Below are 20491 nucleotides of genomic sequence, written 5' to 3'. Positions count from 1 at the left end.
GCATTAATCTCTCCTTAAAGAAGATGGAAAAATGTCAAAGAAATACAATTTAATAATGAATGAATTTAAGCACCATCATTCAACATGCAGTGACCAGAATGATACCAGAACCTCCTGCTCCTAAAACCATGCACGTAAAGTGAAATTTGTTTACAAAAATGATGTTACATTTAAGAAGGTCAATAACCCCGCTGACAGATAGTGTTAAATGGCCGAAAAAAAAAAACCTTGGAACATCACCAGGACGACAACGATTGTGGAAATCCAATAAAACAAGAACAAAACCAAAATAAACCCCCTCAACCACCTATTCTGGCTGATGCTAACCCAGAGACTTGCCTAAAATCTCCAGTGTAAAAGTGTCTGATGCTGATGTTGAAAGGCTTAACATCACACTTCACGTATGTTAAAGTTTCTCGCCGTCGTACCGTGCTTTAATGAGGTTACAGTACATATACGAGTGAATTCTGACATTTAAACCAAGGCACGTGAATATCAGTGGAAAAATTCTTGTCGGGAGAGTCCACAATCTATGGAAAATACTTGCTATGCTGTAGGAAGCTATATAAAAAAAAATAACAAAGACTGTACATTTTTTTTTTTTTAAAGGACACGAGCCTCCGTTTAGTTTTCTTTGATAAGGCACAAGTGGGTTTTACACGTAAGCCCCCAAGGCGGCGTGAAACTCCGTGAGGCACTGGACCAGTTGCTGGAACTTGGGTCTCTCCTCGGGGTCCAGAGCCCAGCAGCACGCCATTACGGCAAATCTGACACACAAACATGGCGGCGGAAGGAGATGTCAGCAAGGGTGCGAAAATGTGGGCACATGCGACAGGATGGCAGGTTGGCGTGTTTCGTTTCAACGCCCGGAATATTTTGGAACAGTCGCTTCATCACCTTTTGTGCTTTGCAGGAAATTTCTTGATTCTGAGCTTATTTTCATTTTAGTCAAAACATACATGGAATGTCGAGAAAAAATACAAAGCGGAAACCAAATCAGTTGCAGTTATTAAAAAAAAAGTGTCTGTATTTTTATGATTATGAGAAATGTTTTTTTTTGGTAGGTTAGGATGTTAAAGAGACCTTTAGCTTATTTATCTGGATAGCATTTCTGAGGCTACATTTATTGTAAGGCGAGTTAAGTTAGCAGAAAAAGAATTTAAGGATAATTATGGCTAAAATGACAGATTATTTTTCTTGAAAATCGAAGAAAAAAGGATAGTCACAGTTTTATATGGCACATGCTATGCTAGCATGCAGGCTAGCCAGGTTTCTTAAGTACTTTGGGGATGGTCTCTTCAGAGAATGCCATTGTTACAGAAGTTAATGCTAATCAAAAAAGATCGTTAGCGTACTACAAACAAAGCTACATGCTATGCTAGCATGCTGGCTAGCCAGGTTTCTTAAGTACTATGGGAATGGTCTCTTCAGAGAATGCCACTGTTACAGAAGTTAATGTAATTGATAGATTTAAAAAGAATGGATATCAAGTGTGTAGTATGCTAATAGAAAAAAAATCGTTAGCGTACTACAAACAAAGCTATGTTAGGTCTATCGCTAACAGCTGTCTGTCCCAAGTTCATCAAGCTAAAGAGTATTTTAATAGGAATAAAGTGTATTTTTTTCTCTCTTCATAGTAGTAATTGTAAATAGCAAATAGTTTTTTTTAAGGGAAGTGTGTTTGTGCTTTCAGACTGGCTGTTAACACACCAGTGAAACGGTACAATTGGTACTCACAGTTCATCAGGACAGTTGATGGGTTGCGCTATCCTGTATCCGTCTTTCAGGTAGGCCGACATCTCGAAGGGGTCGATGTCCACGTACGGCGTCTGGCCCAGAGTCATCAGCTCCCATAGCGTCACGCCGAAGGCCCACTGTGAAATGGATTAATAATCCAAAATTTGTGGGAGTTTTACACTTTGTTAAAAGATCAAAATCATGATACTTGAATATCAAAAGCAACTTTTTTTGTGGTTTCTCCACAAAGTTGAATGTGCAGCGCCGTTCCATGCAAAGACGTTTGGCTCACACGTCCTAATGTCTTACACATCGCCATGAATCACCCCGCGGCGTGTCCGCACACGCGCCGCTCCTTTTGGTTTCATAACAGCAATTACACGTCGGCTGTTTACAAAAGTTCACTAAACCGCTGTTTGGCACACTTGGAAAAGCGTACGACGACGACTCCCATGCGTGCACATCCTGCTGCCCTCTTTTAAAAAACGCCAATGAAAACTCAGCCATGATGTAAAGGAGGAACGTGTTCATTAAAGGAAGTAAAGAGCAGAGCGTTCTGGCACGGAATGATAAACAAGTTAGTGTATGCGTCATGTTTATCGTGTTTGTCGTCTTCTAGTCTGAAGTTGCTCAGAAGCTCAGCTGTTAACTAAATAGCGAGCCTCGGAGGGGTGGCTGTTTTGGACTTCTGAATGGCGCCGTGACTACGACAGGAATGCGCGGGGATGCGCAATAGGCGGCCAATTCATTTAAATTGGGAAAGCGAGGAGCGAATAATCGCTTTCAGTACTCCAAGTCCAAATTGGTTTCATGTCTGTCCGTGGTACTCAAAAAAAGACAAAACCATTTGAGTTCTTTGGCAATGAATGAGTACTTACACTTACTGTATATGTATTATTATTATATACTGATTATTTATCTTTTCATTTGTTTGTTTGTTGTTGCGTTGACTAATTTATTTATTGGATTGGATAACTTTATTCATCCCGTATTCGGGGAAATTTCGTTGTCACAGTAGCAAGAGAGTGAGGATACAGACACAGAAAAAGACATTTTAGACATAAATAGATAGGTAAGAAGTAAGTTAATAAATAAATACATGAATAAATATATAAATAAGCGGGTTGCTGAAATACACACACACACACATATGGTACTTATTTATTCATTATTCATTTATTGTTATTATTTATTTGTCTGTTTGTTATTTGTGCACTGTGGTGAAGCTTTAAATCTCATTATACTTGTATAATGCCAATAAAAGCATTCAATTTAATATTTAACATTTTGTGTGTGTCGCAGGGGTAAAATTAATTCATCCCCCAAAAAAGGTTTTCTGCATGGTGTTTATTTTATTTTATTTTATCAAATGTGATACTACAATTATATTTTAGCTTCGTCTTTGTACTAAGGATTACCCTGGAAAATATTTTGGGGAAAAAAAACCGTTGTGTTGAACACTACTTTTGTTGATTAATAGTAAAACTGGTAGGCTGATTTAAGAATGTCCATTTTTCCCCCCCGCAATTTACAATCTTGTTGCTACTTGTACACAATTATAATTAAGTCGCCATTTCCTTTGCAAGAACACAATAGTGTTAAACATTACAGTAATGCGTGTAAACATTGTCTCCTTCTGCCCTGTGATTGGCCGGCAACCAATTCCGGGCGTACCCCGCCGAAGAACCGCCGCACCATCGTCTGGCCCTCGTGAACGATCAAATTGAATCATTTTTTGGCAGCCCTATGACTAATTGCATAAGAATCCAACGCTTACCACGTCACTGGCACTGGAGAAGTCATTGTCAAGCAAGCTCTCTAGCGCCATCCATCGCACGGGTCGGTTCTCGTTGTCCCCTAGGCAGTGGTAGTCCATGGGGAAGAGATCGCGAGCCAGGGCGTTGTCGGTGATCTTCACCTGCATGTTATCGTCGATGCTGTAGGGAGGGGCGATTGTTCTACTTCAAAGAAAATGCGGCTATTTTCACAAGGCGTGGGCCGACGCTTACACGCAGTTCCTGGCGGCGAGGTCTTTGTGGATGACCTCTCGGCGGGCAAGGTAGCTCATTCCGCACGCGATCTGGATGGCCATGTAGACCAGGTCCTGCTGGGAGACGGCCTGGAAGGAAGTCAGGGAGGGGGACGCAATGCTTAAGAGCAGGAAACACACGGTGGCAATTGACCGGACTTTAGGCGGCAGGCAGGCAGGCAGGCAGGTTGCCCTTGTTTTCTTTTGGGTCCATTTTTTTTTTTAGTACTTGGTATTTTCCATTTTCAGCCAGTCATCATTTTTCCTTTGAAAAGTGCTACAGTAATCAGTTTTAAGAATTTCCTGTTTACATGTTTTCGCACTCGACTTGGTGTCCCAATCCCAATTTCAAATCTTTTATTTAGTTATTTTTATTTTAATCTTAACATAACTAGCCCCAACATGATACCAATATTCAAGGGTTGTGTAGTAGTGGTTCAAACCAATTAAAAAGTATATACAAACTTTTCTCCATTAGTCGATTCATGGTAGCAGACCATGTTGGAAGACATAAAAAGCATGGCAAAGACGATTTTGACAATCCTGGATCAAAAGGTCAATTAAATCAATTTCATATTGCGTGGGTAAAACTTAAGTGCTTAACAGCATTTCTTAAAATGAAAATAAATTTGTAAAAACACAATCTTTGTCCTCTAAACCCCTAAAAATCTGTCATCCGTGTGATTTCTTTTTTTTCCTCCCTTCTCTTCCAATCAATTTCACAACACGCTGACGACTTGCGGCGTAAAATGTGTCAAAACTACCGACGTATTCTTTTTATCCTGCCGTTCCTGCGCAAATGATGAATCTTTATTCAGCCAAATCCGCTATGCAACATTGTTTTACGATCAGATGTGGTGAAATACGTTTATTAACCGTCCGCAATAAATCTCAAAGAAGGCTTGTGGGCTGTTTTGCGGTTCCAACTGCTTTTCACTAGCATCTGATCAGGTTACGTGGGGACATTCAACCTTTTGTACGCACTCAAAAAACCTTGCCGCAGAGGCTACCGTCAATCAGAGTTTGCAAGACATAGCTTGCCGTCCTTATCAGAATTCTCTCTTTAAAAGAAACCCTGCGCAAATTTTTTGGCGCTGCTGGGAGAAACGGCGTCCCTGTTGCAATGAGCAGCTACTTAATGTTAATGTACTATCAAGGACCGGCCTCCCTCGAGCACAGCGCCCTCACCTGCGGGTTGTTGGCCTCGGCGAGCTTGCACTGGCGTAAGAAGAGTTTGAGGTTGCCCCAGGCCATGAAGGGTAGAAGGACCATGGGTTTCTCGCCATCCTCCGTGCACACGTGGCTGATGGGGAGCAAGTTCCTGACAGAGGGAGATATTTGGCATCAATTGGTTATTTTATTACAAGGGTGTCAAACTCGGGTTTGTTTGTGGGCCACAATAACATCAACTCGATTTCATGTGGGCCGGACCATTTTAGATATAATATTTAGATATTTTTTTTTTAAATTGGATTATAAGAACTGGATCAAAATCCCTAAATATTCTGTTTTTTTATAGATATAAAACTGTTTATTTGAACTTTTTTTTCTTAGGTGAAAACATCTAATAATCATTTGTTTTTCATTTCAAATGGAAACATTTTTTTAAATAATATTCAATATTAAAGTAGAAAACCGAAAATATTTTTAGATTTTACAAAATCCTTTTCGACCTAAAAACACCAAAATAAAAAAAAATGGATAAAAAACTGCAATTATTGATTAAAAAAGGGGAAATTCAGGAAATATAATTTACATCTATAATCTTCATTTGAATTTGATCCTAAAACAGAAAGTTGGCACTCATGATTTACTTACCCGGGCCAAACAAAATGATGCGGCGGGCCAGATTTGGCCCCCGGGCCGCCACTTTAACACCTGCGTTTTATTACATACAAAATATAGTGGTACCTCTACTTACGAATGCCTCTAAATACGAAAGATTTCAGGTTACGAAACAAATGATCGTTCCAACATACAAAAACAAGATCCAAGTTACAAAATGCACCAAATTTCCTGCATTTGTTATTTTGTTTTGAAATTGTCCTGCTTGACACGGAGGCCAGAATTCACCAAAAATGTCCAACTTCCTCTTTACATTTTTTTGCAAATGAAGCTCACCTGTGATGAAGGCCACGAAGCTTGCAGCTTTCAGTCAACATCATGGTCACCTGGACCTCCGACGCATGATCTGCAAAATATTACACCCAGTTACCTCATTGGCTCCCAGTAAGTATGATAGAAACACTATGATAATTAAATAATTGCAAAAAAACGTCAACAAATGTTATGCAACTACTTCAGTTTTCATTTTTTTAAAGAAATATCTGAGAAAAATCCATTCTAATGGTGCTTGTCATCAGATTACATAATCAGTGAATCATGGCAGTCACAATGCATTTTGAATTCGCCCTGAATTCCACAAAACGTTTTGCAAAAGTTTAATTTAGAATTATTTAATGACATTTTTCATCATGTTCCAACTTGAATTTTTTTTAGGCTTCTATTTTTTTTTAAAAAACAATCAGCAAGTGTGTATACCTTTGACAGTCTTGACAAAAACTGGCCTTTCTTTGGTGGGGTCCTTTTCATCCAACAGTACGCCATGGAAGATGCGTCCAAAAGTGCCTGTCCCAAAACAAAATAAATCAGTGGTGTTTACTGGACCTCCTCCGACGCTTCGAATCACATCGGGCTGTTGGAGGCGTTAACGATTTAAAACATGTTGTCGCCCCAGCCAAAAGCAGACAAATTTCTCCGTCGCTCGAAAGGCAATTTGGCGCTTTGAGCGACGACGGGAGAAGCCGAGCGAGCGCATTCATCATTCCCGTTGTCTAAACTGTCAGTCGGGCGCTCGGGGCCGGAACGCAACCGAGTGTGAATATAAAGTTTAGAAAAACATCTGAACCCCGAGGCCAACCAGGACAAACAACGAGGTTAGTGTTTAGCCGCCTCGTTTACCACCTGGAACGCGCACGTCAGGCCTGTGCCGACCTGTTCGCCACCCGCAAAGGTTTCAACTTTCACCGCATGGGTAGTCTTCTTTTTATTCGCGGTACTGAGCAATACCAAGGGTTCAAATGAATTTTAAAAAAAGATATATTTGAGATGATACATTGCACTAGATGATCATCGGTACACGGTCGATTGGTCGCCCGGAAGGTTATTGATAATTACCATTTAAATCGTTGCTCAAATTCCCTAAATACAAATTGCCAATGACTATTTAGTCATACTTAATGCCCTAGGAATTATTAGGCTAAAGAAAAGCTCCAAATTTGCCGGACTTTTGTTTTTTGTTGGAGAACTTGTTAAGAGCCTGACTGACGTAGCTTCTTAAAGGCACAACGCATGTACATACAAACTCTTCTACACTCCCACGTCGGCTCAGTGAAACTGCTCATGGCCATTGTTGGCTTTTATGGATGTCTTTTGGTCGCCCGTTGTCGCGGTCGGGGCGACCAAAAGACTGGCGACCAAAAGACTGGCGACCAAAAGACTGGCGACCAAAAGACTGGCGACCAAAAGACTGGCGACCAAAAGACTGGCGACTAAAAGACCGCACACGATGATCATCGATTCGTAATCATGGTCTTGTCCAGCAGATATAACTACTAAACGCGCAGAACTTTAATATGAACAGTTATTCTTATAACTACAGCCAAAACAACACGAGATAACTTGTATAGCAAAATCTTGACCTGACTCCAAATCACTAGGAAATGAATCAAAGCCGTCATTTTCAATGTTACTTGTAAACAGTTCCGCCTAATCTGAAAGAACAGGGCACACCTAGCCTCCTCCCAGCTGTCAGTGTGAAAACCAATAAACCAGATTAAAAAGATACAAACCAAGTTGCACCTTAATATGAGGTGCAAGCCCAGTCAAACTATGAAAAAAGTGCAACTCAGTCCAGAAAATACAGTAATGACAACTAAATGAGGACAGTGAAGTTGCCGGGCAACCACCTTAAAAGACCACTTCTCCACTCTGACCTCACCGTTAAGACACGGCGGATTTATTCAGGAATGCCTTGGACCAGACACATACAATTTATTGACGCTTTGTATCAAACTACAGTCAAATTGAAATATTTATGTTACGCTTCCCTTCCCAGAAGCAAGCTAACGTGCCGAGTCATCGTTTAGGAAATGGACAGACACTAAATTCACCACAATGGGCTAAATGGGAGCCAAATTGGCAGTGGACGGGCAACATATTGGACTTCCACGGCGAGAGAATTGAATTTTGAAAACATGCCAATGAATGATGATATTTCAGCACCGTTGGACGCCCGTCGCCTTCAATGGCAAAAAAAAAAGTGCATTGGCACGACCTCCTTACCTTCGTGAAGGACATCGCGCAGTGTGACCCTCTCCCGCGAGATGGCGATGTCTTTGACTTTGGCCTTGGCCTCCATGAGGGTCACGCTCCTCAGGTCGTTCTTTTCGATGCGTAGAGACGGTATGCCTGCATGCCGGGGAGGAGAACGCCACGTAAACACAGGTGTTTGGGCTTGGTCTACTCCCTGGTGGATCTGGTTTTCATCCCCTTTGACAGCATACATGCCATTTTGCTTAACTCTCTGTCCATTTCTGTCCACCTTCCTTCATCTTGACAAACTAGGGCTTAGAAATGCTTGTTTAAAAAAAAAAAAAAATCAAGATAAAACTGATTTTTAATTGTAGAAATAAGAGCTATTTTTTGTTTTTGTTTACGTGGGAATTTGTATTAGTAAGGCTAGCTCGTTTTATTTATGAGACTACCTATACCAATCATTTTTCAAGTTGATGACTGGAATCTGATGTGTGAAAAAGCAAAGATTCGAAATTATGATGAACTGATGTTGGTCAACCAACATTACGTTTTTATTGACGTCAGTGGAAACAAAATGGCCAGCTCTAACATTTAGTTCCTTTAAATGAGGTCTAAAAACACCATTGCAAATCCTTAAGAATAACCTCGCAGTGTGCAGTTCATATAATAATATCCCATACCTGTCAACCTCTGCCGATAACTGCCCTTATAAATGATTGATTTCCCCTTACAAACCCCAAAAAACCTTACAAACACCGTACGTGTTTGTAAGGTTTGAAGGTATGATATCCAAACAATGTAACCATGGCCCCCTAGTATACACACATTTTGTGTACACTTGGAGATAAGGGTGCTTGGAGCAAAAACAAGGGCTTTACGGCATGCGGGTTGAGGTATTGTGCTGCCCCCTGGAGGGTAACTGTAGAACAATCTGCTCCACTTACTTTTGGTTTCATGAGGGGGAGCGCCGGTGTTTTGGAAGGAGGAGGCTGCGAGCTGGAGAATGGGAGCGGAACCGGGGTGGTTGTCTGATAATGGGACAGGGAGGGGAAAAAATGCAGGGGAAGGATTCAGTGGAGAGATCAGACAAATCATATGGCTTTGATTACCGGATTTTGCACAGATCCAATGAATGGCCGGTCTTAAAATGTTTCAAAAGATGCACCGAATTATAAGACACAGTAGTGGTGGTAGTTGTAATAGGGCTTGTGTTATACATCCGCTAGATCAGGGGTCGGGAACCCTTTTGAAGAGATCCATTAACAATTCTTATTTTCTAATGTTATTTCTGGAGAGCCATTCTCAGAATTGTAAAGTAAAAATATATGAAAACGTGGTTTTTTTTAATAATTTCACCACTTTTGAAGTACAAAAAATCTCTGAATTCTTTTGACAACATTTTTATGATGTTGCTAATCAATTAGTATCAATGAGATTATGCATGCAGAAGAGTAATAGAAAACAAAATTATGATTAAAGTGGTGCTAGAGGTAACGTCAACGCCACAGTGTCCACGTGACGCTCCTATTGGTGCGTTCGGGACTCGGCTCTCTCACTACTGATTTCCATATTTCACCTCACAGGTTAATGGAGAGCCAAATGCACCCATGGAAAGAGCCACATATGGCTCCCGAGCCATAGGTTCCCTACCCCTGCACTAGATGAAGACATAGTAGTAGTAATGGGGGATTATATAGCCACTAGTTGGAGCTGTGTTAAAGGAACTTTCATATAATGATTAACCAATATTAATCCACATATAGGGCACATCAGATTATAAGGCACTTCTGAGAAAATCTTTTAGTAGCGCCTTATCATGGGGAAAATATGGTAGTTCCCAATGGAGAGGCTGAACTGGCAGAAGGTGGAAAACAGCAAGCAAAGGACGTATTGCGCGTTGCAACCACAAGAGGGCAGGGCGGCGAGGACTGAGGAAATAGTTTTTCATGCGGTTGGAAACGCTTCTGAAATTTCCATCATTCTGGAGTTATTCTTGTCACTCTCTTACAAACAATCTGTAGCAGCTCAGCAAATGTCAAAATCATTAAAAGTTATACTGTGTGTTGGAAAAATAAATTCCCAGGTGTCGCATCCTGGCTTTTAAAATCAAACTAAAATGTTGACGCCGTCAAACGATGAATGTAGGGGATTGAAACCAGTGGTGACATGCAGCGAGCAACTCGTGACAGCGGTTAGCCAGTTAGTGACGACATTCCCACTGGCTAATCACATTTTGAATGCCAAGATGTGAGAAAATATGCGCCGTTCTTGTCATTTTCTTAGCAATTGTAATACAAAAAAAGGCATGGAATGCTAAATTGCTTGGAGAGAATGGATCCAATTTGGGAGACAATTAATTATTCATGAAATTTTGACTAAGTGAAAAACTTACTGGACACAGGGGCCGCATTATTTGGCGTGTCGGCCCTCAGGTACTGCGTGGTCTGTGTGGAAGGTTGAGAAAGTCCTTGCGAGCTTCCGCTGTCACTTACGCTGAAATAGTGATGGAAAAAAAGCGTGTTATTTCATGCAGTGGACTTTCCAGGAAGCCGAGACACCAACCTGTCCTCCATCTCGACTCTCTTCATACTGTGCAGGTGAAGGATGGCTAGGATGATGGCCACCAAGAAGATGACGATGCAGCACACGCTGACGCTGATGTAGAACACCTGAGTGGAGGTGGTGGGTGCAGTCACGCCGTCTACTAATGGGGGCGACAAAAAGCGGACAATGATGACGTCTTGTTGCCATTAAGTGCGAAAGACGTGGAGTCCAACTCCAACTCTGAAAGCTTTAGCCTCGGGTTAGAAGTAAGCTAAGTGGCTAATGGTTCTGCTTGCGGTGCTAATGGCGTCGTGCTCACAAAGGAGGCCAAACACTGCAGAAGATGGGAATCTGGGCTATTTATAGAGGGGAGAAAAGACCATTCAGTGGGTTATCTATGGACAAATCATAGCGCTGCTCATGGGTGAAATGTTTAAAATGGGCATTTTCAGGGAGTCTAAAAATAGAATGTTGCCAAGCAACTCCTTGGTCAATTTAGTAATTGACTTTACATTGTCATCACTTGAACACAACACATGCCAAGATCATGTTCAACAAGCAATTAGATATTACATCATCATGTAGTTAAGTAAAAGAGTCAAGGTAACTTTGAAAAAAAGTGAATTATGACTAGCGATGCAACGAAATGGAATTGAAAATTTCTGAAATACAAGGGTTTTTTTTGTTTACTCAGCTAGTTATTAAACTCACTAATTTTAATTTTAAAGATGTATTTCAAGCCTTTTCACCTCTAACACCACAAACGCTATAAAAATGAATGTAAAGCACATTGTGGTACATTTTTTGTGCAACAAAAGAGCTCACCCTTAAAATATAACAAAATAATCTAAGTAATGATTAAAATTTAAAAAATCAATTATTTTCCTTTTTGCACTTTTGACCAATAATATTGATTTAGTTACTACGCAGCAAACTCATAACATTTTGTAAACAAGCATTTGTACAGAAAATGTTTAGGAACGCATTAAATGTGTCTATGAATGGTCTTTCTTTTTTAATGAATCCACGTCTATCTCCACTATGCAAAGCGTGAGATGGAAAAGTGGAAAAAGCAAAATAAATGTAGAGGGGCATCACAAAGGCATACTCACAGTCAGGCTGCTGAAGCGTGTGAAGGGTGTGGTTATTCAAAGGAAATGGAATCTTAGGGTCGGAATCTATTCCTGCCCCAAAGAAAAAGCACAAAGAAACCCAGGTTAAACAGCCAAACTCTTTTCACGTCATCCGACGTCATGGATTGACCTAATATTTGCCCGTAAACCTTCAAATTTCCTCTTAAAAAAAGGCTTGAGAAACTTTCTGCTTTACTTTTGTAGCACATTTTCCTCCTCTTGAAGTTAAGCACTGTGTAGTTGTTGGCATGCAGCGTCACGTTGAGTTGCACCGTCACGACAGCCTCTCCGTCCACCTTGCCCGAACAGAAAAGGTCCACTCGAAAAACTGGGAGCACATACAAAATACGGTAATCCCTCCAATATCGCGGTTAATGTAGACCAAACAAGATGGCGCCGTCACGCGGAAGCCAGTGGCAGTAGCTCTGTCCACTCTTATTTGTTTTTCTTGTTTTAGAGCCCTTCTATCTTTTTTTTAAATTACATTTTAATATTTCTTAATACATTCCTTTTTACTTTACTTTGTACTTTCCATTGTACTTTCCATTGTACTTTCCATTGTACTTTCCATTGTACTTTCCATTGTACTTTCCATTGTACTTTCCATTGTACTTTCCATTGTACTTTCCATTGTACTTTCCATTGTACTTTCCATTGTACTTTCCATTGTACTTTCCATTGTACTTTCCATTGTACTTTCCATTGTACTTTCCATTGTACTTTCCATTGTACTTTCCATTGTACTTTCCATTGTACTTTCCATTGTACTTTCCATTGTACTTTCCATTGTACTTTCCATTGTACTTTCCATTGTACTTTCCATTGTACTTTCCATTGTACTTTCCATTGTACTTTCCATTGTACTTTCCATTGTACTTTCCATTGTACTTTCCATTGTACTTTCCATTGTACTTTCCATTGTACTTTCCATTGTACTTTCCATTGTACTTTCCATTGTACTTTCCATTGTACTTTCCATTGTACTTTCCATTGTACTTTCCATTGTACTTTCCATTGTACTTTATAATTTATACTTTGTACTTTACTTTGTACTTTACTTTGTACTTTACTTTGTACTTTACTTTGTACTTTACTTTGTACTTTATACTTTGTACTTTATACTTTGTACTTTACTTTGTACTTTATACTTTGTACTTTATACTTTGTACTTTATACTTTGTACTTTATACTTTGTACTTTATACTTTGTACTTTATACTTTGTACTTTACTTTGTACTTTATACATTATACTTTACTTTGTACTTTATACTGTACTTTGTACTTTATACTTTACACTTTACTTTGTACTTTAAACTTTGTACTTTGTACTTTATACTTTACTGTGTACTTTATACTTTACTTTACACTTTACTTTGTACTTTAAACTTTATACTTTACTGTGTACTTTATACTTTACTGTACTAGCCTGGCTTCTTTCTGCCACTTCTTTTTTGGAACCATCAGCCATGCCTACGCTGTCATACACCGGACTATCTGTTACAATACGCAGCAGAAGGAGCAACACCTCAATCCCGCTTGAAATTTGGAGCTGGACAAAAGTGTCGGGAGAAGAAGCAACGCTTCTGACCAACCATTCCATCATGGGATAAGATGGAAGAGCTGTCGGCGCTTACCAGGCCGGAAACGGAGTCGAGGGGTTCTACTCTGCTACCGTTGATTCTTCAGCTCCAGACTACTGAGGAACTGTGCGGATAAGCTTGGAAGAGTGACTCTGCATATTCTCTACCTCGGTCACAGTCTGCAGAAGTTCCCCATCTTGTGGAAGACTTCCTGTGTGTGGTTCCAGTTTTTGTCCAACTTTACAATGTCTTTCTGAGTCTGTATCCGTTTTAGCTACCGCAACCAAGATGACCCCATTCAAGTGGCAGCCGCCGGCGGTAGCTGTCCACCCTAGCTCGTTTTGTGTTTTTGCTGCTTTTCTGTCTTAATGATTTGATTTGGTGTTTCTGAATGATTCCATTTACTTTGATTTGCTTTGTACTTTGTGCTACTGTCACAACGAAATTTCCCGAATACGGGATGAATAAAGTTATCCAATCCAATCCAAACATGGCCGTGATCATTGAAAAATCACAAAGTGGGGTCACCAGAAATTCATTTCCACCAAAAACACACGTATAAAGATGGATTCAGAATCGGAATTGCAAAATCTGAAAAGCAGAAAAAGTATTTTCAACAAACCGGAGGGAACGGGGGGAAGCTCTCCCTGGTTGGAAATGTTGCTCCGCGGCGTATTCATGGCAGCAGGGTTGGCCACCTGGAAGCCTAAGCGGTAGTCCGCCTGGAAATCAAGAACTCGGTGTCAAAGTTGCCGGCCGGCATTTAAGTAAATGTGGGAACATACCTTGGACTTGGAGTGCCAGGTGAAGTGAAGGCTGTTGGTCTCACTGGGCACGGGCATGGTGAAGGACATGGCGTTGTGATTCACCACGTCGTCACGGACGTAATAAAGCTCCGCGTCCAGACCTGAATGGAGAGAAGGCATCAAATGGGAATTTTAAAAGGGAGGTTTGGAGATAAGTTGAGTCGAAAAAGAACAAAAACGAAAGACAGTTGAAGCGGGGCCATCTGGCAACATTACTGATCCCGATTATAATGATTTTGTAAGGCTATGCTAACTGACACTTTTAGGGAATCTGTGCTGAGAAAAGTTCAACTTATTATTATATTAAGTAAACATTTGGTCGATTAATTGGCACATTTCCACGAGCTTTCATTAGCCTTGATTGAATGTGTTTTCTTTAATTTTATAAGTGAGTTTATCCTTTCGGTTAGCTGTGACAGCTGGCATCTACTCTAGGTGAAGAAGCTAACATTGCAACTATTTAGCATTTGTTATGACTATGATCAAAATAAGTACATTTGAGAAAAAAAAAAAACGTATACAAGTTACCTGCTGCTAACTGCTAACTTGTGGGTAGCATTAACAGCTACTCAAAGATAACATGAGTACAGAATGTCATTACTCTGATTATACCATGTATCATAAATACCTAATGTAATAAAAACGTTAAGCATTAATCGATAAAATGGACTATTCAAGTATTTGGTAGCTTATTTCCTATTGATGATCAATTTGTAGCACGAAAATTGAGGGCTTATTTTGAAAGAATCTCATTCCGGAATGACCCATATAACCACCCAGATCTAGTTTAAGCAACATTTAATTGTAGACTTAATTAACACGTTGACTGCCGACCCTCTGAGGTAACGAGCGTGACCGCTTTAGCACATCTGTTAGCACTCGACGCTCCCAAGTGCCAAAAGCGAAGAAGTTCAAAACACTCAAGCGCAGACGAGCTGCAAAATGAGTGTAATTTTATCTACGGGTCGAGAGGTCGCGTGGCATAAGTCACTCTGTCACACGCCGTCTAACACCAGAGTGTGAAGCCACACTTTGTTTATTTTGATAACAAGTCATCCCAAAAAGAAATCCAGCCCGGAGGGCCAAAGCGCTCCGTCGCGACTTGGAGGATCTGGTTTAAAAAGGCAGGAATGCGCGCAAACGGCCTGGGGCTGCGACCGCGTTCTCACATTGACTCAATTAAAAACGTCTTTGGCATTTGGTGCCCGCTCGGGGAGCAGATGGGCGACATCTTCAAGGGGGATCTACAAAGGTTCTCCGTGGGCGGCGGTGGCTGTATTAAACAGTGCAACCTAAAGGGTTGATTTTTCCCTCGGCTTCAAAGGACGGCACATGTGTCGCTCGCTATTGCTAAAGTTACCGGGAGGAAAATTGAGGCTTATTTTTTAAAGAATCTCTGGCTGCGGATGATCGCTTTTCAGTGCCATTCAAGGCAATGGCTGACCAATCCATTTGTACTAGGAGGGGCTTGCTTGTGTGTAAATTAATTCATTTGCAGACAATATTTAGGTCATGGTTGATATTCTTTTTTCCCCCAAATTGCATTAGGACAGTTGCAAATCACTATTTGAATGGTTGACTGTTGTCTCCTTTAAATGACACTTGGTATTTACTGTTAATTTACTCTAGGCTAATTTATATTCAAATTTAAAAAATGACTTTTACAATTTTTAATTTAAAAAATGGTTAAGCTAATTTATATTCAAATTTAAAAAATGACATTTACATTTTTTAATTTAAAAAAATGGTTAAGCTAATTTATATTCAAATTTAAAAAATGACATTTACAATTTTTAATTTTAAAAAATGGTTAAGCTAATTTATATTCAAATGCAAAAAATGACTTTTACAATTTGTAATTTTAAAAAATGGTTAAAATGCGAGTAAAAAAAATAATTTAGTTTTTTTCTAATTCATTTAAAAAAAATTAAAAAGTGAGAAAGCATAAGAAAAAAAATAAAGGGAGGATTAAAAATATATATATTACGAGATTGAAAAAAATTGATAATTCTAAGGTCAATTCTCTGAAAGAAATCATTTATGGATAAATTTGTCAATTAATTTGTTGATTAAAAAAAATTGTTCATCAATCAATCTTGTTTATATGCATGAGCGGTTAGAATTGTAAATCAAACAGGAAACATTATCATATAACAATATATAATGTACCAATCCAGCTCGATGCGTTAATTGGTTAAGTGGCAATCCATGCTACGCTGTTTTTTTAAAGCAAAGCATGATGGGTAACCTAGAAGAATTAAGCGTAAGCATGTTTTTCTATGTTTACAAGGCCACATGTTGCAAGGCACCGCTGATTATAAAAGCGTAACGTCAACATCACCACTACTACAGAAAATAGCACCTTCCATTTATCAGTTGTTTTTATTCTTAAAACACAAGACTACCTTTTTCTGTTTTCGCCTTCATTTTGTTGCCCAAGAACAGGTTCGTTTTGTGCCAAAAATTAGCGCAATTACATGCTATGGACAGCAAAGAGCCTGGCCTTGTTTGGCAATGGCCATGTTGCGCTGCTAGCGGAGGATTAATAAACAGCTGGAGCCGAACGAGCGACCAATCGTCTAATGGGCCTCCCGTGAGAAGAAAAAAAACGGGCCGAGTGCTGCGATAATTGCCTTTCTCTGACTTGAACTCTGTGTGCCTCCCTTGTCTCGACGTGAGGCCGCGGCACGCTTTGTTACCAATTAAATTTGCTCACAAAGCTGAAGGCTAACGGCTAAAAAATGCTAACGGTCTTGTTTGTCCAATGGGTTTTGGTGTTTTGAATTCCAGCGTGGCAGTGTGTTTATTTAGTTTTGAGCGATCACTTCCTTTGGGATCAAAACTTTTACCTTGGCTGGACGGGAACAAGCCGCTCAAGTGCACTTGACCTTTGTCATAAGTAGCAAACATTGCTACGTGCTATCGTTTACGATTGGTATCGCGATTCCCGGATTCCATTCCGTTTAATCCCGTTACTACATTTTAAGACGGCCGATGGTATTTTTGTATATCAGTTTATAAAAAAACTAATCAAAAAGGTCATAAAAGTCTATATAAATATTTCTGAAATGACAAAAGTAAACATGTTTATGTTTGAACAACATATGGCCTTCATTGTATCAATTTTTCAGTCTTTAGTGCAAACCAGCTTTAATCAAATCCCGTCATATCCCAAAATCAATTTTCTCAAACACCTTTAATACTATTAATAACAGGCTAAAATTAGATGTGAATACTAAACTACTAAAAATTGATAATTTCGCCTACATCCCATGGACAATTTCCAACTTGACAAAATGTCCCAAGCCCACTCTTAATTAAATCATAGTGGGTAACATAAAATGTCATACTTCAACACTATAATGACAAGCAAAAGAAACATTTTGTTCCTCGGTCGAATAGTTTGTGAATCAGGTTACGCGTCAAAACAAGATTACAAAAGGTGGCAGCGAGCAGGTGCTGACGTCTTAACAAAGACCCCCTTGTAGCCCACGCTCGCCCCCTCCATTTACCCCCCAAAAAGCCTGTGGTACAAACATCAAATAAAGCTGCAGGTTGCCGTTCAAAACGGGACCCTTACCTTGCCTGTATTTCATCATTGGACCGCGGGGTAAAACTTGAAAGCCGGTGACAAAAATAGCAACTTTTCAAAGGCACAAAGTGCGGGTTTTCTTTCAACTTGCAAAGGAGCGTACATTAGCCGTGTGCTTTTTCAATGGGTGGCCTCGGGGTGCCGTGGAGGCAAGAATTTGAGCACGCTCGTCAGCCGCCGTCTCGCAATAAGTGCTAGTTTGGAGAATCAACAAATAAGCAAATGTTGGACAGTTGCTTGATGAAAAGATAAAGATGAATGAAGAATTAATTGGCCGGGAAGAAGTCTTCTATTTTTGGACAAAAAAAGGAGGGTTTGTGTAGTATCCACACAAATGTGCAGAAATACCTGATAGAGCCGAGCAAATTCTCTGGCAGGAAAACAAGATGAAAAAGAGGCAGCCTAGCTAAATAGCTAGCCTACATTTTTGTGCGCTAGCTAGCTTGCCCACATTTTTTGTGTGCGCTAGCTAGCTAGCTTGCCCACATTTTTTGTGTGCCAGCTAGCTAGCTGGCCCAGAATTTTTGTGTGCTAGCTAGCCTACGTTTTTTTTGTGTGCTACCTGCCTACTTTTTTGGTGCGCTACCTAGCTAGCTTGCCCACATTTTTGTTTGCTAGCTAGCCCACATTTTTTGTGTGCTAGCTAGCCTATGTTTTTTTGTGTGCTACCTAGCCTACTTTTTTTGGGGCGCTAGCTAGCTAGCTTGCCCACATTTTTTTGTGTGCTAGCTAGCCTACGTTTTTTTGTGTGCTACCTAGCCTACTTTTTTGGGGCGCTAGCTAGCTAGCTTGCCCACATTTTTTTCTGTCCTAGCTATCTTACATTTTTGGTGAGCTAGCTAGTAGTGTTTGTTTATTTTTATTTTTTTATTTTTCCACAGCCTTTAACTAAACCCGAATGACTGAGAAATAGAATTTATGAACGTCTCGAGGGATTATTAGTACACGGTCGTGGAGAACCGCAACGTGTCCCATGGATACCTTCTGCATTCCACCGCGTTTTGTTTGAAAACACATTAGTCACATGTAGAAGCAATCAGGGACGACGACGGCTTTTTGCGACTCGTTCAAGACGCAGCGCGCGCATATCGATGGAGCTCAAACGTTCGGCTAGACGGCCACTGGAGGACCATCTTGTTTGGTAAAGACATCAGAAACATTTCCATCTGTTGTCCGAGCTCGACTTTACACGCTATGTCAACCTTTCTAGTCTCTTTACCAGGTATTGGTGTTGGCCAGTAGAAAGAAATTTCAAAAGGAAAGTGGCCCTGAAAACACACCGCTGACAGTTGAGGGGTTCATTTTTTATAAACTAAGGGGTTGATGTCATTTTGTCTCTAAAAAGTGGGGGGGAAAGTGTCATTGTTCTTGGTGAAATGTAACATTCTTTTTACAAAAATGCACTAAAAGGCTCACCAGTGCAAATGCAATGAATGGCCTATCTTAAAATGTGTCTTACATATACGCCGCACTGGATTATAAAACGTGGGTGTGGTGGTGGTAGTAGTAGTACCCTGTATTACATTTTATTTAATTTCCTTAAAATATCTGAGATTTTCTGCCTCGTATTGATTGCTTTGTTTAAAATGTTTTTGCATTACTTTTTAAATATTTTTTGATGACATCACCAGGGAATTACCCAATCAGGTCACATGATTGACATATCACAATCTATTGAAAAAGATAAGGGTTATCAATAATTTTCGATAAAGGGTTACAGTTAGGATGCAAAAGAATATTGTCCAAAAAAAACATGGCAAATGGAATGACTGGCATTAGATTTTCACGTTCACTGCCATTGACGGCGATAGACGTCCAGTCCAATTTGACTGAGGGGGCTGCCAGTATCCCAATCAAATTGGATTGGACGCGTATCGACGTTAATGAGTTCCTAAGGACAAACATCATGAATAAGAGAAGTTTCCTTACCCAGTAGCCTGTTGAGCTCGTCCACGCTCATGTAAATGTTGACGCTGCGGTTGTTGCTGCCGTTGTCGTCGTCGAGCCCCGGAACCAAGACCCCGAGGGCCCCTTCCGGCAGCAGCACCAGCAACAGCCCGAGAAAGAAGCCCCCGAGCGGCCGCCACGGCACCACCGAGCGCGGCCGTCTCGGGAGCTCGGAAGGCGGCCGCCCCAACATGGCAGCGGTCGTGTGGCTCGCGAGTTGTCGTCCGACTTGCCTCGTCTGCGTCTTCTCACCCGTCGGCGAATTTGCAAATTCCGGGAGGCGACATTCCTCGTCACTCTTGGCCGCCTCGCTCGTTCCCCACGGCGGGCCTGTTTTTGTCTTCGACTCGCAAGCCGAGGCGAGCTAATTTAGCCGAGGAGAGCTAATTCGGCTAACTTTTCAGGCTCGAAGTTGCGAGGTTTACAACTTTCTCACCCGGTGCGCATATCAACAAAGCACCAGAAAACAAGTACATTTACCCCCCGCGGCTGGCAAAATTGAAGAAAATCATTCCCAATTGAGGCTAAGATGTCCGGTTTTCTTCCTCCATGGTCGTCTCGGTTCTTTCCCCACTAGCTCACTCACTTTTTACTGGTAGAACGCGCAGAGAAAGGCGGGGGCGAGCACTGCTCTGGTTGTTCGCATGCGGCGTTCAAGTACCGTGGGAAAAATAAATATTACTTCTTGCATTAGCAACCGGCTGCCACATTAACCCTTTTTAGCTTGCTCAGTTAACCCAATGTATTCTATGGACGGCACTGGACGTCCAGTCCATTTCGACTGGGAGGAAATTGCAAAGGATGGA

At 40.7% G+C, this 20491-nt stretch overlaps 1 protein-coding gene across 3 annotated transcripts; it reads right to left on the bottom strand.

The window, feature by feature from the left end:
* Nucleotides 1–34: 34 nt before the first annotated feature.
* ryk (receptor like tyrosine kinase) lies at nucleotides 35–20353 on the bottom strand. 3 transcript variants are annotated; one of them, XM_077607721.1, is made up of 16 exons: nucleotides 19668–20353; nucleotides 14126–14247; nucleotides 13963–14062; nucleotides 11957–12088; nucleotides 11740–11811; nucleotides 10646–10787; nucleotides 10476–10576; nucleotides 9028–9111; nucleotides 8111–8236; nucleotides 6308–6394; nucleotides 5888–5957; nucleotides 4955–5087; nucleotides 3747–3856; nucleotides 3515–3674; nucleotides 1738–1874; nucleotides 35–767 (listed from the first exon to the last, which is right to left on the bottom strand). In XM_077607721.1, exons 1-16 carry the CDS (start codon nucleotides 19876–19878, stop codon nucleotides 656–658), a joined length of 1899 nt encoding a protein of 632 aa, XP_077463847.1. In that variant the 5' UTR covers nucleotides 19879–20353; the 3' UTR covers nucleotides 35–655. The 3 variants fall into 3 exon arrangements, with proteins under 3 accessions (XP_077463847.1, XP_077463848.1, XP_077463849.1); XM_077607722.1 differs by having other exon boundaries at nucleotides 10646–10784; XM_077607723.1 differs by lacking the exon at nucleotides 9028–9111.
* Between the last annotated feature and the right edge of the window lie 138 nt (nucleotides 20354–20491).

This window comes from Stigmatopora argus, chromosome 8, assembly GCF_051989625.1.
Source record: "Stigmatopora argus isolate UIUO_Sarg chromosome 8, RoL_Sarg_1.0, whole genome shotgun sequence".
In the NCBI taxonomy this organism is placed as follows: Eukaryota; Metazoa; Chordata; class Actinopteri; order Syngnathiformes; family Syngnathidae; genus Stigmatopora; species Stigmatopora argus.
This window is presented reverse-complemented; position numbering and strand designations above follow the sequence as displayed.